The 18,247-nt window shown below is 36.7% G+C and overlaps 1 protein-coding gene across 1 annotated transcript; it reads left to right on the top strand.

Annotated features, from left to right (window-relative positions):
- The first annotated feature begins 1,121 nt into the window (after positions 1–1,121).
- Positions 1,122–16,605, top strand: LOC109100252. The gene is given in 19 exon segments (XM_042734860.1): positions 1,122–1,299; positions 1,392–1,464; positions 7,900–8,331; positions 9,522–9,892; positions 9,895–9,913; positions 9,999–10,070; positions 10,258–10,650; positions 10,772–11,173; positions 11,274–11,363; positions 11,660–12,040; positions 12,121–12,151; positions 12,184–12,203; positions 13,306–13,425; positions 13,504–13,688; positions 14,076–14,233; positions 14,705–14,950; positions 15,099–15,261; positions 15,456–15,558; positions 15,664–16,605. Coding segments are annotated over 18 exon segments (3,342 nt in total). The 5' UTR covers positions 1,122–1,299; positions 1,392–1,415; the 3' UTR covers positions 15,771–16,605.
- The last annotated feature ends 1,642 nt before the right edge of the window (positions 16,606–18,247 follow it).

Raw genomic sequence — 18,247 nt, 5'->3', positions numbered from 1 at the left:
TCTTTGGGATGTGCTGCAGAAGACTTTGCGCAGCGGTCTGACTCTCCCATCATCAATACAAGATCCTGGCGAAAAATTAATGCAACTCTGGACAGGAATAAATGTTGTGACATTGCAGAAGCTTATCGAAATGATGCCACAGCAAATGCATGCCATAATCAAAGCTAAAGGTGTTCCAATGAAATATTTTTTTTTTGGATGGGTAGTGTATTAACTAATAAACTTTTTGTTACAGTATTTGATATATTACTCTTAATGTATTCAACTTGTTAAAATGAGATGTAGAAAATAATAATAACCTAAATTTATAAATGCTGTAAAAATGCTCTGTTTGTATTAGTCTGCACACTTCCAAAGGAGAAATTGTGAACACAGAAATGTGCAGCAGAGGAATCGGACATTTCTAAATGGTGCAATTCTGAACCTTCATTAAAGTGTTCACTTCCTTAAATGCTCCAATGCTTTCTTGCTTTAACAAAATGATCAGCCCTCTGGACATAGCCTATGCCCTGCACAACATTTTTTTTTAAAAATGTATTGCGTGTGTGTGTGACACATTCTTGCTTCAAGGAAGTATACAATACTTGCCTGCTTAACCTGATTTTATTCTATGCTTTCTTTATAAATCTAGTTCCATTAATGTTATTAGTTGCTTTTTCTTTCTTTTGTCCCCCCTTCATTTTGTGTACCTGAATATTAGATACTCATGAATTTGCCTAATGTTATAATGTTAACCTGCTAACTAGCATGCTGTTTCCCAGCTGCTTTAAAGACATTACAATGTTCTTTTTGGTTTAAGTTTGAGTTGTTATTTGCATTATGTTATGATCTTGTAAGTCTGCACATCTCATAAACCTCATATCACTTGATCACCTGCGTGCCTCAGTGGTCTTAGTATGAACAAATTATTTTAATGTTATTGGTTAAACATTATTTATACACAATTAAAATCTAAAATCTAATAAATCCTTCCAGTCACCTTTAGCTCACTCACTGGATGGTTTGTTATACTGTTTTTGTAAAGCTGTTTTGGAAAAAGTACTTGTTCTTCATCATTCCATTTACATTTATTTGAGTAGAGTGAAAGAATTTCTAAAATCAGGTGCACACAAGGAAGCAGTCCATTCAAATAAATATCTTCATGTCACATGAGAAAATTATTTAAATTATTGTAGACAAATCCAGTAAAGGCCCACCCACAGTTATTAAAGGCACTGATGAGATGCAGCTCATCATCACTGTATTCAGCTGCTGAAGAGAGAATCTCCGAGTTTGCTCTACAGCAGCATTTGACCTCAGGTAAAGTTATTTATGTGCAAATATCCTCAAAATAAAGTGTAACATATGAGAAACTTTTCATGTGTGCAAATATATTGTATATGTGTGTGCAGGTGCAGGAGGAGTCATTAGTCACAATGAGGTTTCTGATCTCACTGTGTGTGTCACTTCTGCTGCTGATTAATGGTGAGTGATTTACAGTCTGTCATGTGCATTAGAATGATATTGTAATGATACTTTCTTTCATGTCAGTCCATTATGTTTACATTGTGTATTTAATTAACAAAAAAACAAAAACAAAAACAAAACAAAACAATCAATGGGCAAACTTCACATACTATTTATTTAATAATAATAATAATAATAATAATAATAATAATAATAATAATAATAATAATAATAATAATAATAATAATAATAATTTCTATGTATCTACATTTTCAGGAAAATTTGACTTTTCAAACTTTTTTTATTAGCTTACCAAAAAAAAATGTATATATTTTTTTCAACAACTTAATTTTTGTTTTGACAGAAAAATGTTTTAGATAAATATTGCTTAATTACTTAAATATTTTCTTTACCTTGAAAAGTTTGGTTAAGACTTCACAGTTGACTGATTCAAAGTTGAAAAATTTAATCTTTCCAGATGCCACCCATTTGTTTTTCTGTGTGAGTTGTGCTCATAAAATCAGCAACAACATTCTGTCTCATCTTTTTCAAATGAAATATACAGTATGTTGTGTAAATAATGGTATGGAAACAGCTGCACATATTACAGATTTACCCAGACATTGTGTTTAAACATTGTGTAAAACTGAACTTTCCCCAATGCTATCCTGTATACCTTAATATTTAAGTATGTAAAACAGCTAATTAAGCATATGCTGTACTGATCTGTAAAAAGATATGGAGAGAAGTTGTTCCGTTTTGTGTAATGAAACTGTTTGTGAAGTATGTGAAGATTCAACCACACAGCAAAACTTTTTTCCTTTGAGTCCAAAGGAATTTACAATTAACCATTTGATAGCAATAAGAGAGAAAAAAACAGTTTCTGTGTGGGAGTTGCTGTATGTTAATGTTAACCTTCCTGTTCTCCATAAGAAGTGTTGTTCTATCTGAAGGCTACAGCCAATTCTTTCCACACACTTTCCCAGCCATTTCCTCAAAGCATGAGAATGTGACGTAACACCGCGTTGAGCTCTGGGAAACTGCTTTGTTTATCCGCCATACCTGCAGAATAGCGCTGCCTTTTCGCTATTGAGTTTAAGGCAGTATTTGATTTTTTTGTTATGATTGTGAAAAATGTCACCATTTTCCTCTTATATAAAGAACACGCTTAATGCACAGTGACAGTGATATTAAAAGACCACATTCTGTACACACCTTACTAAAGCATAATATGTGCAGAAAAACGTGGTTTTCTAAAAAGAGGAAAAACGCTTAACGATTGAATTTGTTTCATTTTAAGCATTAGCCGACTAATCACACGTTTGTTAATAAACCATTTAAATCATAATCCTGAGCCTATAATTGCCTTCATAGCCTAATAAGCGCTTAAGCACACGCATAAAGCTTGCCATATCACACCAGCAGAAGTAATGATTATGAATGTGTCAGGGAAAAACAGTAAGGAGACTGCATTAACATTTTAATAATTCATTAAAAAACTAGTGTTTTTTGTTTTTGGTTTAAGAGATGAAGCCGGCCTGAATGCATGTTTCATATGGATTACATAATCTTAGAATATTTGTTTTCCATTTGAATTGGTTCATTTGAAAGTCGATATTTCACTCTCTATAGATATGTCTTCATATCTGTAAGGCAGTGAAAATATACTTCGCGCTCAAATTCACAGAGACCGAGACAGCAGAATACGCATCCATCCTGTTTGCTTTCATTATTTTACAAAAGCGCACTGTTTTGTTGTTATTGCGAGTGCACACAAATAAACGTAGAGTCTTTACAGATTTGAAAGATGTATTACTCTCATCTGTATGACCAAAAATGAGGGAGTATTTTAAAGGGGTCATATGATGCGATTTCAAATTTTTCCTTTCTCTTTGGGGTGTTACAAGCTCTTGGTGAATAAAGAAGATCTGTAAAGTTGCAAAGACTAAAGTCTCAAATCCAAAGAGATATTCTTTATAAAAGTTGAGACTCGTCCTCGCCCCCCTGAAACGGGTCGTTCTAACACGCCCCCACATCTCTACGTCAGTATGTGGGAAGATTTGCATAACGCCGCCCAGATGTTCACGCAAAGAAAGAAGGTGTACCTTTTATTCTCATTGCGGTATTGTTGCTGCCGCTGCATCTATGTCGTATAGACACTGTGTGTTTCACTGGTAAAGCGAAACTACTTTGTTTGACCTTCGCTTCGTCATGCCTGGAGCTGATCCGTGCTGGTCGCTGAGGAAATACATCAACTTTGCACTGTGGATCGCCGAATCGGCTTTCACTGTGGATGATGCGGAGTCCAGCCCGGGGTCGTCACATGTGGTTGCCGCAAACACAAGGTATGATCCTTTGTAGAATCCGCCTAAAGTCGCCTGCCTCCGCTCACTCAAGCCAGCTGCGGCTCACTCTAGGCCTCCGGCCTCTGCTCACTCAAGGCCACGGTGTGTGATGCTGTTTCAATGAGAAAACGAAACTACTTTGTTTATGCCTTCCAAAAGAAGACACGACTAGAAATCATATTTATATCACGTTTATAATGGGTTTTATGTTTATGTCTCGTCGTTCCAGCCAGACAAGGCATCACAATATGCTAAGAGGCGTAACATTTCCGTCACATGCTTGAGGCATTCAGCCAATCACAATGCACTGGATAGCTGGCCAATCACAGCACACCTCGCTTTTCAGAACGATGAGCTTTGTAAAAATCAATGCGATTCAGAAGGCGGGGCATAGAGGAGAAACAATAATGTACAGTATGTGGAAAATAATTTGTTTTTTTTTAACCTTAAACCGCATAAACACATTTCATTACACAAAATACACAAAATAATGTTTTTTTTAGCAGCATCATATGACCCCTTTAAGAGCAAGTGACCACTCTGGCGCTTCCACACTCCACACAGACACTTAAACAGCGCACATTTCTCTAGGTTATCATTAGATTGAGTGGCCATAAAGTTGCTTCTTACATATTTCATATGATAAGCCATATTTGAGGTACATGAATGATAGGCGAGCATATGGAACCACAGACTGACCTACAACAATACCATATACCACCCACTGCGTGTATGTTCGTCACAGACCATGTGACTTCGCCTGTGGAATTTCAAAAAAAAAATTCTGCGACTAAGTCACCAATACAATTTTGGTCGACCAAGCCTCTTCTGGTCGACTAACTGTTAGTTGACTATTAGGGGGCAGCCCAACTAATTATGTCCCTTTAGGATCATATATCTGTCACTCAGATAATGCCTATTCAGTTTTGGCTAGTATTCAATTTCCATTTCTTAGTAAAATTGTTTATATATAAGTAGATATTCATTAGGTACATTTTTACTTTTATTTTTAGATGCTGGAACCCATTATTAGATATTTGGGTTACACTTTATTTTAACTAATCCTTTAAACATACAAATAATAAATCAAAAAACATACAAAAATTAATTAACTACATGTACTTACTCTATGGTTAGGATTAAGGTTACTTGCATGTAATTATGCATAATTTATTGTTATTATAATAAAATGTACATTTAACGTGTAACAAGGACACCTTAAAGGGATAGTTCACCCAAAAATCAAAATTATATCATTAATGACTCACCCTCATGTCGTTCCAAACCCGTGAGACCTCCGTTCATCTTCGGAACACAGTATAAGATATTTTAGATTTAGTCCGAGAGCTTTCTGTCCCTCCATTGAGAATGTATGTACGGTATACTGTCCACGTCCAGAAAGGTAATAAAAACAACTTCAAAGTAGTCCATGTGACATCAGAGGGTCCGTTAGAATTTTTTGAAGCATCGAAAATACATTTTGGTCCAAAAATATCAAAAACTACGACTTTATTCAGCATTGACTTCTCTCCCGGGTCTGTTATGAGCGCGTTCACCTCACATCCGGTTCGCGAACGAATCACTCGATGTAACCGGATCTTCTTGAACCAGTTCACCAAATCGAACTGAATCGTTTGAAACGGTTCGCGTCAACAATAAGCATTAATCCACAAATGACTTAAGCTGTTAACTCTGAGTTCAAATAAACCAATATCCCGAACAAACAAACTTGTGGGAAGTCGTAAACCAAAGGTTATAAATTCAAACTCCCAATCGAAGGGTTGTGAGTTTGAGTCTCGGGCCGGCAGGAATTGTGGGTGGGGGGAGTGCATGTACAGTTCTCTCTCCACCTTCAATACCATGACTTAGGTGCCCTTGAGCAAGGCATCGAACCCACAACTGCTCCCCGGGCGCCGCAGCATAAAATGGCTGCCCACTGCTCCTGGTGTGTGTTCACAGTGTGTGTGTGTGTTCACTGCTCTGTGTGCGTGCACTTCGGATGGGTTAAATGCAGAGCATGAATTCTGAGTATGGGTCACCATACTTGGCTGAATGTCACGTCACTTTCACTTTTCACTTTACTCAAACAGTACACTGACTGAACCGAGCCAGATAACGAACGAAACATTGACTCGTTCTCGAGTCAAGAACCGTTTCTGTCGGACGCGTCCGATTCGAGAACCGAGGAGCTGATGATACTGCGCATGCGTGATTCAGACTGACACACAGCACGTCTGAACTGAACTGGTTCTTTTGGTGATTGATTCTGAACCGATTCTGTGCTAATGTTATGAGCGCGGGTAAACCGAAGGCTTCAATCAAGGGCAATCATCGCCAATGAAGTCATTACGTCGAGCGCAAAAGAACTGGTGAACCGTTTTCGGCAACCGGTTTATTGAATCAAACTGTCCGAAAGAACCGGTTCGCGGAGAAGAACAGAACTTCCCATCACTACCGGTGATCCGAAAACCGATGCAACCGGTTCTTGACTCGAGAACGAGTCAATGTTTCGTTCGTCATCTGGCTCGGTTCCAGTCAGTGTACTGTTTGAGTAAATGAATTACTCCGGGATATTGATGTTTATTTGAACTCAGAGGGAGTGTCAGCCATGTTAAAAAAGTTAACAGCTTAAGTCATTGGTGGATTAATGCTTATTGTTGACGCGAACCGTTTCAAACGATTCAGTTCGATTTGGTGAACTGGTTCAAGAAGATCCGGTTACATCGAGTGATTCGTTCGCGAACCGGATGTGAGGTGAACGCGCTCATAACAGACCCGGGAGAGAAGTCAATGCTGAATAAAGTCGTAGTTTTTGATATTTTTGGACCAAAATGTATTTTCGATGCTTCAAAAAATTCTAACGGCCCCTTTGATGTCACATGGACTATTTTGAAGATGTATTTATTACCCTTTTGGACGTGGACAGTATACCGTACATACATTCTCAATGGAGGGACAGAAAGCTCTCGGACTAAATCTAAAATATCTTATAGGCTACTGTGTTCCGAAGATGAATGGAGGTCTCACGGGTTTGGAACGACATGAGGGTGCGTCATTAATGACATAATTTTGATTTTTTGGGTGAACTATCCCCTTAACATAAAGTGTTATCAAAATTTGAAATGTGTTACTAGTAACAATAGAATAATTAGCATTGAAATAAGTAATAGTATATAATAAATAAGAACTAGTATCTAACGATTAAACACTAGTATTTTCAAAAATATACCAGAACCTAAATAATAAGCACTTAAAAGCTTAAGAATAAGCACTAGTAGCTAAAAAATAAGTACTACTGGCATAGATACTAGTATCTAAAAATACTAGTAGTGTTAAAACTGATACTAGTACATTTAAGGATTAAATGTTACACCAGCTTGCCATAGTACTGTATATGCACCATTTTCTCAGACGGTGATGCCTTTCAATTGTCATCAGCATCGTAAATCCAGCAGTTTTTCAATCCAAGTTAAAAAAAAATATATATGTACAATTATAACACTGTACTTTGTATCATATTACTTTTGCATCAGGTTACGAAAAAAAAATTAATTACACTGCAGCAAGGATATTTCTAAAACAGCTGCTGTGGGTAAATATGGAACATATGACAACTTTCTTTTCTGACTGCCATTACTAATCTCTTTTTCCCCTCTTTTTGAAAGTCATGAAAATACATAGCGGGGTATTTATTTTGCCATCTGAGCAAATGGGACACAGAAAGTATATTGATGTAGTCTCCTATTTACTGCTATAGAAGTTTATCTAACTATAAAGATTCCCGCTTCTGAGAAAATCGCAGATGTGAAAAGGAATCATTGCATAGTGTTCGGTTTCTGTGAAAGTTCCTGAGTCCAGGTTTTTCAGGAAATCAAGCCAGTCTTACATTGTCATTGTCATTTAAACTTGTAATCAAATAGTGATAGAGTTGCTAGAAACTGCTCAGTTAAGATCTAGGTCTTTTTTAAATAGCGAGAATCATATTATCCATCTTATTATCCAAATATTTTCTCGGTTATAAAGATGCAACTGTATCTCTAATGTACCAGTTTTTGACACTTATTCAGTTACTATGTATCATCACAGGGCTGTTTTTTTGTTCTCACAGAATCTACAACTTCCAGCTCTGATCCATGCTATGAATACACCACTCTTGATGAATACTGGAGAGACATACAACAAAGCCCATATGAATATTTGGGAAATGATGACACCCTTGTTGAATGGAGTGGCTGGTATCGGCTGTATCTGAATGGAGAAAGTGCCCAGATGTCTGAGTGGTGTGTGAGTAATCTGGGATGTGGTGGTTACACTGGACTGTATCTCAACGACTCTCATCCAACACTTGAGGATGGAGTGGTGACCCGTGAAGTCTTGGGAAGTAATTCGTTGTGGTGGTGGGAGTGGTTGTGGGCGCCTTCCTCTCAGTGTGGCGACTACACATCCACATCCATCCAAGTCAAAGCCTGTCCAGGAGATTATTACGTCTATGAATTTGTAAAACCCAACATATCAGCCCCCGATCCGTCATATTGTGCAGGTGCATTTTTAATGTTTTTTTTTCTCTGTAAAATGTTGTCAGAAATTGTTTAAAAGTCAACATCCAGAGTAAATGATCAAGGTTAATTATTAGTTAACATATTTTAATGGATTGTTTAATGAAATTAATATGGTTTAGCCAGTTAGAATCAATGATGTGCCATCCATTAACCATTACGTAGGTCTCACCACACCCCCTTATAGCACATAAAACACAATGCAGTGAAGTGCAAAATTCAAAATATATGTGAAACAACTGTAAAAAAATCTATATGGAAAATTCCTTCAAATCAATACAACACATTGTGCCCTATTTTTACAGTTTTTTTTTAAGTGAATGGTGATATAACAGAATCAGTAAATTTCTTAGTTTATAATGTATTTGTTTACATATTTCACCTGACCTCTGGCTAAAGATAATGAACCTTTTGTTTAAATTTTAGGCTGTTTGTGTGTAAGCCTAAACACCAGCTCACATTAGTTTCAACATGAGGTTAGCTCACATACTAAAATAACAAAGGCATTGATAAATTGCACTGCTTTCACTGTTTCAGCAAGACAGTTTCACAGTAGCCAGCAAAATTTAAAGTTTCTTGTCCTAAACTTTTCAGACATAAAGGCAACACACAATTAAATTTGAACGTCTTGTTTTCATGCTTGCCCATTTTTCTAACATTTTATCAAAAGGTGTAGATATGCTCACATTCACATCTCACTTTCTATGATTTTAATTTTATTTTACTAAAATATTATTAGTTAACGTCTTCTTGTATATATATATAAAAAATATTTTTTAATTAATTAAAAAAAAAAAAAAAAAAAAATCAACCATAGTGGTGATTTGGGGCCCCCTAGAGTCTTGGGCCCATATGCCCAGCATATTCTGCACCCTATACCCTTTAATGGCACTCCTGGGGTTGAGACAGGTTTGGTGATATGGTTACGTTTACGGGTACATTAAGGAGTAAGGGACGAGTCAACGGTGTTCTTCCAGAAATCATTTGTACATACAGAAATGAATTACAGCAGTAACTGATTGCATGTATTGTTAAATATAAGTACAATGTAAATATCATGTGTCTGCACAGTAGGTTAAATTATAAATTTGAATTTTAGAATATTGTAATTGATGACACTTAATAAAAAGTGGGTCCCAGTATTTTAACAGTACTTTTGCAAACTCTATGACAGTTGCTTTCAGCAACATCAGCAGTGATCCCTGCTACAACTATGAGTCTCTGGATCGTCCCTGGAGAGCCAACAATGAGAGTGGAGATTACATTTGTGATGAATCTTTCTCCTGGAATGGCTGGTACCGGCTTTTCTACTACGGAATGGACATCCAGATGTCAGAGACCTGTGTGGATTCATACACCTGTAACACAGACTATAATCTATGGCTCAATGGTCCTCATCCTCAGATAGAGGATGGAGTGGTGACTAGAGAGGTCTGTGCAGGGTCTTATTGGGGCATCTGCTGTGAATACAAGACAAACCCCATCAGAGTGAAAGCGTGTCCAGACAATTACTATGTCTATGAACTTGTGAATCCACACAATTCTGGTGTTCAGGATACTGCACAGGTACAGTGCTTTTTTATCATTTTTTAAACAAAGTCTTTCAAAACTTTTCAAATTACTTCAATAGTGTCTTGAATGTCCTTTGCAGATGTCAACACCATTTCATGGCCGGTTTCCACTGTCAGTCCAGATATAATCACTGGATCCAGCATCCCCTTGAGTAAGTTACATTTGAATTGATTCATATACTGTACACCCCACCCCCCTAGTCTCGCTCTCTCTCTATTTTTATTTTTTTTTGCAGTGAAACTGTTTGTGTTAATATGTTTGATTAGTTCAGATCTGCACTTGTGAAGTTGCTCATTAAAATACTATATGACTGGTCTGTTTTGGTCTTCCACTAACAGATTATGACCCATGCAATAATTACAACATACTTGACAATTACTGGAGAAGTACATTCAATTACTGGTCTATGTATGGATACATCTCTGATCATGATGACACTCGTGTTGAATGGGATGGCTGGTATCGACTCTTCATTAATGGATCAAGTGCTCAGATGCCTGAGTGGTGTTTTTATTACATGTCATGTGGAGGTTTTAGTTCTCTGTATCTTGGTGGCTCTCATCCTCGTATAGAAGATGGAGTTGTTACTCGTGAAATTTACGGCTCTCACTATGATCAGTGCAGTTACTACAGATCTGAACCAATCCAAGTCAAAGCTTGTCCTGGAGATTATTATGTCTACAAATTTAACAGACCAACAATTTCGATCCCAGCTCCTGTATATTGTGCAGGTACATTCATTCAACTTTTCATTTGCCATGTTTAACACAAATTGGATTGGTTTTTATTCATATTATTATACTGAATATATATAATATGAGTCTGTTCTCTTTCTACTTTTTTGTCCAATAGTATCCTTCACTACCCCAAGCGTTGATCCCTGCTACAACTACACCAGTCTGGATGAGCCTTGGAGAGCCACTGACAATCCTTACTATAATAACTATTACTCCTATGGCATGTGTGATTATAATGTGGAGTGGAATGGCTGGTACAGACTGTTCTACAATGGTGAAAATGCCCATATGCCAGAATCATGTGTTAATTATGGCATGTGTGGCACTTATGAGCCACTGTGGCTCAACGGCCCTCATCCACAGCTGGAAGATGGAGTGGTCACCCGTCAGGTCTGTGCTTCTACATGGAGTGGCTGCTGTGAATACACATCCCACCCAATACGAGTCAAAGCCTGTCCTGGAAATTACTACGTTTATGAGTTTGTCAAACCAATATTTTGTGGAGATTACTGTGTAGGTGAGTATTTGCTCATATGTAATGAAGTCATTTAGTCTTTTCTGGGCTTTGCTTAATAATAACTGATGTTGATATAAAAAAAAAACGTTCTTAATACCAGAAGCCTCATGGCAGCCCATTATATCCGTGTCAACAGCAACAGAGACAGTTCTACCCACAGAATCCATTGCTCCACCAATTACAACCACTGGTAAAGTATTGTCTTGTTTCCTTTTAAACCCTCCTAATTATCTTTGTGTATGCGCCCCCCCCCCCCCCACTGCACAAGAGAGCAGTAAATTCATAGCTAAATGAACTTCAGAAAGGAGTAAATGCTGTTCAGTGAATGAGATGTTTAAACCAGAGACAAACTCTTTTTAGCTTTGAATAACTTAAAGCACAAGTGTAATAGGGAGCCTAAGTTAATAGTGTTCTAGAGATTACTTACTAATTATTTATATTACATTCATTCAGTGAGTGATTTTTCTAATGTGTCCATATCAACAGCTCCCCCTGTTGACCCCTGCTACAACTACAATGTCCTGGACGATCCATGGAGAGCCACCAACAATCAACATTCCTCTCTAATAATGTGTGACGTTTGGGTCAGCTGGAGCGGCTGGTATCGTCTCTTCATTCAGGATCAGAGCGTTCAGATGCCAGACACATGTGTTGAGGAGTATAGTTGTGGCACTAATGCTCCACTCTGGCTGAATGGAGGACATCCAACAGTTGAGGATGGAGTGGTCACTCGAGATGTCTGTGGTCACTGGAACAATGACTGCTGCTATTTCCAATCCAATCCCATTAAAGTCAAAGCCTGTCCAGGAGATTATTATGTCTATGAGTTTGTGAGCCCGATTGCCTGCAATTTGGCATACTGTGCAGGTAAATATAATTACATGTCTCCTTTGTTTATGTAAGAGATCATTGTTTTATTATGAAACCTTTTTTTTTTTTTTTTTTAGATGCGTGGAACATAAACAATACCTACACTATGCCAGAGGCAAACACAACCGCAGAAAAACTGTAGCCGAAACCACAATGACTGGTAATATAATGTACAGTCTGCAGTATTATTGGTTTATATGAATAAATCAGATCCATGTTATGTGTTATGACACATGTGAGAAATAGAACACATTAAATAATGTTTTAAATTTAGCAGAATTAGTTCCTTCGCAGATCACTGTGTATTCAGTTCAGGAATAGCTATTGCTAATTCAAATGATGTGTTGAAGATTCTGTTACTAATTTGAAAACAAGGCAGCACTGTGTGTGTTTAATAAAACCTTTTAAAATACAGTGGTGGCCAAAATTGTTAAAACACCTGACAGATCTGAATGCAGATGGTTGCTCTTGCTTCCAAAACATGATTTCATTTCATAATGTTCATGAAACATGCAGATGGTTGCTCTGAGCACAATAAATATCAAATTAAGTGAGTGCTACTGTTTTTATCCATTTTAATCTTTAATGTTTGGTACGTCCACCTTTTGCAGCAATTACAGCAGCACAACTCTCTGGCATAGTGTCAATATTTTTCCAGAGAACTTCAGCACTAATATTATCCCATGTCTTCTGAAACTCAGAACTCAGAACTCTGAAACTCCTTTGAATGTACAGTAGATCTATCCATTTATTTTCCAACTCGCCCCAAATTTGCTCGATGGCGTTGATGTCCTGACTTCGAGGGGGCCAGTAAAATAGTTGCATATTGCAATAGTTTGTTTTATGGGTATTGTAATGACCAATTCAACAAAAACAACTGAAACCTCTTAAATATGCCAAGTGTTCTAACAATTTGACCACCACTGTATTGCTAAAGAAAAGTTAGCAGTTACACTAAATCAGTGCTTCTCAAACCTGTCCTGCGGACCCCCAACCACTACATTTTTTGTATGCCTCCCTCATTTAACACAACTGATTCAACTCATCAGCTCATTAGTAGAGTCTGCAAGACTTGAGTTGAATGTGACATATAAGGGGGACATATAAAACACTGTTTTTGCTAATCATTTCATATCCAAGGAGCTTAGATTTTATATAAAATTAGTAAAGGTACCATTCAAAAAAAAAAAAAAATGTTTAGTGTTGTTAGTTTAGATTTTTGTATTAGCAGACGCTGTTTTACAAAAAACTTCTCCTCCTAGTTAATAGAAATCCCTGCTCTGAACTCAGCTGCTCTGAGGATGAAAAGTGCGGGATGCATAATGGTGTTTATGGCTGTTTATGTGAAAATCACAGACAACGACAGCATCATGACTCTTTCGGTTCGTATCATTCCACAACAAAATGTGAAAAAATACACCGTTTTTCAGTTAATTATACTGTTTTTTTTTCTCTCTCAGATTTCTCAGAAACCTGTGAAAGCAGCTCTGGCTCCATGTCTGTGTCTCGCTGTCAGCTCTTTGAGGCTGGTTTTCCAGCTGATGTCTTACACCTCAATGATCCCAGCTGCAAAGGAACGGTCCGGAATGGCAGAGTGGAATTCCAATTTGATAACGATGAACACATCTGTGGTACAAATCTTGTGGTAGGACTAACTATTCAATCTATTGAAATACACCATCCAAACATGTATAATGCCTGATAGAACCAGCAGAGTTTGATTTGACCACATGGGGAATCTCTTTGAGACTTAGAGAAGTCTCTAGGGAGGATTGTTTGGGCCCATCGTTTTGATACAGATTGATTCTTTGGAGGGCCTAAACAGAGTATGCTAGAAACTACTTAAAGTCTTAAACAGATTCAGTGGGGAAGGGTGCACAAGAGGCAAGGGTTACACTACCTAAAAAAAAAGACTGGGACTTGTGCCCGCATTCTCCACCATTAATATTTAACCTACTAGTTTTTCACTTGACTGCTATTTTTTATTCAATTTTAGCTAAATTGCAAAAATATGTATACATTTTATCCACAGGCCAATGGCACCCACTTCATCTACAGTAACTTTATTCTGGGGGCACCGAGGTCAGAAGGTCTCATCAGCAGAGAAAAAATCCTTAAGCTTTCTTTCAGCTGTGTTTATCCTCAAACACAAACACTTTCCATGAATGCGGAAATCAACCCACTGGAGAGGTGTGAGTCAAATATGATTTCTGATTAGTTCACTAAATGGAAATTTTCTCACCATCATATTGTTGAAATTCTCATGCCTTTATTTGTTCTGTGGAGTTTTACTGGTTGTTTACCATTAACTCTCTTGAGGATTTCCAAGCTCCAAAAAAAAAAAAAACCTACACAAGTGTATTATAAAAATGGCCTGTATGACCCATATCATTATTCAATAAGATGAGACTCAAACAAACAAATTGCTTACAATTCAGACATCACAACTTCTGTAAAGAGCTCTCACAAATGCACCACCAAAAACAGCCAAGTCAACGTTTTCTGTGAATAATGATGAACAAGTTTTTCAATGAACTAATCTCTTAAGCAGAAAAATAAATGTCTTAACAAGTAATTATTGTAATATTCTCTAAACCAAAAATATATATTTTACCCTTAAAACTAAGTAATTTTAAAATGGATCTGTGCATTATTTTACAGCATTGTGCACGAGACCCTCCCCGCTGGTGAAGGGAGATATCAGGTGCGGATGACTCCATATGAGGATGATGAGTTTACTCGGCCCTTCACTGGTAGAGTGGATGCAGAGCTCGACCAGAAGATGAATGTGGAAGTTCGTGTCGAGGGGGTTGACAGCCGTCAGTTTGCTCTGGTGATGGACACGTGTTGGGCTACACCTGTGAATGATCCTGATTACAGTCTCCGCTGGGATCTCATCGTCACAGAGTAAAGCTGTTTCTAATGCTTAAAGCACAGATTCCATTTTTTGCACATGAAATGAAAATATGATGATGTACATGAAATCACTTTAGGGTTGAATGTCTCTACTGAACTCAAAATTTGATTTGTTGATTGTTATAATTGCTATTCTCAGGTGTCCCAATCCAATTGACGACACAGTGGAGCTGCTGCAGAACGGCGTCTCAACATCTAGCCGTTTCTCCTTCAGGATGTTCATCTTCACTGCAAACTCCACTAAGCTTTACCTGCACTGTACTGTTCACCTGTGCCTTCTGTCAAGCAATAGCTGCCCCGTAGTGAGTTTTGAATATTTGAAGGATTACGAATCTGCCATTTATAAACTCCTTTGATCAAACACTAAATATCAGCCCTTAATGTGTCCCTATTGGTTAGGTTTGCTGTCCTCTGCTGGAGACTTTGTGCACTCCTTTATTATTTATTTTTGTTCAATGATTTTTACACAGATATATTTTGCCTCTTTCTCTTTTAGGACTGTAACTCTGGACACCAGCGGAGAGAGGGCAGGTCTCTGAACTTCCATGACAGTGCTTCCATATCCATGGGTCCTCTGACGATGTCTGAAGGGAACACAGGTGAACATTGAATTTATTTTAATCATTTGTAAATAAAGGTGTCTGATGATTTCCACTGTCAAAACATTACAATTAACTGTGTTGTGTTATATTCTCTGTTGACAGATAAGTGGTTCCCAGATCAAGTGAAGGCATCTGAGGCTTCTTGTCTGTGTGCTTCTCTGATGCTGTTACTTGTTCCTCTCATGAGCACCCTGACCCTCTTTTATTAAAACACACACACACACACACACACACACACACACACACACACACACACACACACACACACACACACACACACACAGATTTTTAGTGGCATTTTAATGAATGTGACACTTATGCCACAATGGTTTTGGGTTTTTATTTCAATATTTCATGTGGACTTTGTCTATTTTCCTACAAGCATAAAAACAAATAATTTACATGAGTTGTTATTTACTACAATTATCTTATTTTATTAAAGAAGATGTGTTACAGTAAGAAAGACAATCTGATTAATTTTTATTCAAATCATGTGAAGAAAACATTTAAAAGTGCCATTCATGTTATATTCTTCCTTTCAGTTCTGTAACTTTTAAGAAATGCATACACTTATATTACAATTCAGAAAAGTATATCTATAGCAGACTTTCAAAAATGATGTGGTCAACGTACACGATGGAAAGTACGAGGTAAAGTTAGTCATATCTCAGTGAGAGAATAACAAATTTTTTTGACTCATTGATATCATCAAACTAAATTGTTTGATTAGATTTTACAGTACTGCTTTAGATTGATAGAACCCTGTTAAACACAGTAAAATTAATTTACAATTAAAGCAGTTGTTCCCAAGAAAACAATGTTTAGCTATTAACATTTTAATCAGATAATGAAAAAATAAACTAAATAAACTGTGTATTTTTTTGCAGTGCAGTACCATCTTTCATAAAATGTGATTATAATATTTTTTCCTAGTGTATATTAATAGCACAGTGTTACACAAAGGGGAAATAAATGTGATGCAAATTGAAGCAAGGTGGCTTCTCATTCTGTATTTTGAAATCAAACACTTTCAGTATGAATGAAAGATAGACAAAAAATAAATAATAATAACTTTGCAACAAATTTCATTTCTAAACATTATGAAGAAACTATCTATAATAAAGTGTAAGAAGTGTGTTTCACATTTCATTTCTAAAGGTTTTGAAGAATGTTGCAGCACTGGTTGAATTGTTCTTATGTGAGGTGAGGCGAGGTTCAGACAGTGCATAAATGAACAAAATGTTCTTGTGTTGTTCTAGTTCTCAGTTCAAGAAGGTGAAGAGAAACTGAAACTGAAGAGCTGGGTAGAACAGTGACACAAATGTTTGCATTAGATCATGTCCGAACAGTCCTCAGTTAACATGCAGACTTTTGCAAGTTTATATATCTTGATGTCCTTTATAATTATGGAAGTTAACTTATTTGGCTACATTTAATCAACAGTCAGTGGACAGTGACAATGTTGTGTGATATTGGCATGCTGATTTGTTCCATCCAAATTTGTTGTTATAATCAATTTAAAATTGTAAACTGTTGTATTAGGTCTAGGGTTAATCTCTGTTTTACAAATATATACCAATTTTTCTCTAAATGTTTGTCCTTTATTGGTTAAGCTGTATTTAGGGTAGATAAAAATGAAGTATATATATATATATATAACAATTAATTGGTGAATCGTATTAACATGACCTCCTTATTCAACCACGTCATACTAATTGAATACTACATGATAATATAATGAGGCCAAATTGTTTTTCTCACATCAGTAGTTTAACCAGCTTGAGGGCAAATCGTATGAATAGCATCCCGGTGTGTTCTCGACAGTAAGTGAAGTATGATTCTTATTTGCACATCTCCTGGCTTCCTCTTTCCCAGCTTGCTCTGTTCTTGAGGCAAAATGGTCAGGCAGATCTCGAAGGTGTCCATTATAACATCTTCGACTGACTTTTAAGTTCCTCCTTCTTGGTAATTTTCCAGCTCTGTCCCATTTGTGCTAAAATTTTTTCCAAATGGTTTCATGCATATAGTCATGTTAATAGTGGTCCTATGTGAACATGTCCTGCATTTATTTTCCTCAAGGTTTTTTTTTCTTGAAAATTTTATTTTAATGTGCGGCAACTATAGTTTCCGATGGACAAATATGTTGTATTTACCCCTTCAATGTCACATTTGAATAAGAGGAGACATTTAGTATCTACTCAAAAATTACTGCTTTCAACAGATCAATCTTTATTCATAAACAAATTTATTATGCATTTAAAGTTGAAGAACATTCAATGCAAACTCAAAGTAGGCTGTATCTAGCTTTTAATCTCTTGAATATGAAAACATAACAATAAATCCATTTGTCTTAAAATGGTGGAACATAGTGCAGAACAAAAGAGCAGCCATTTAAGGTGACCCAACAGGGTATTGTGTATCAAAAAGTTAAATAAAAACAAATAAATACAAATAAATAGAATGAAGTAAATATTACATCTACATAATAAAAATGTATACCTGAAAGAAAATTACACAACACAATCTTTGGTTACCAACATTCTGCAAAATATCTTATTTTGTGCTCAACAGAAGAAAGAAAAAGAAACTCATAGGTTTGCAACTTTAGGGTGACACAATGATGACACAATTTCCATTTTGGGGTGAACTGTCCCTTATGTAAACATTGAAGGTACAAGTCGTTTTT

The sequence above is a fragment of the Cyprinus carpio genome, chromosome B12 (genome assembly GCF_018340385.1).
Source record: "Cyprinus carpio isolate SPL01 chromosome B12, ASM1834038v1, whole genome shotgun sequence".
Taxonomy (NCBI): Eukaryota; Metazoa; Chordata; class Actinopteri; order Cypriniformes; family Cyprinidae; genus Cyprinus; species Cyprinus carpio.
Note: the sequence above shows the minus strand (reverse complement) of the source record. Positions and strands in the feature narration are given on the sequence as shown.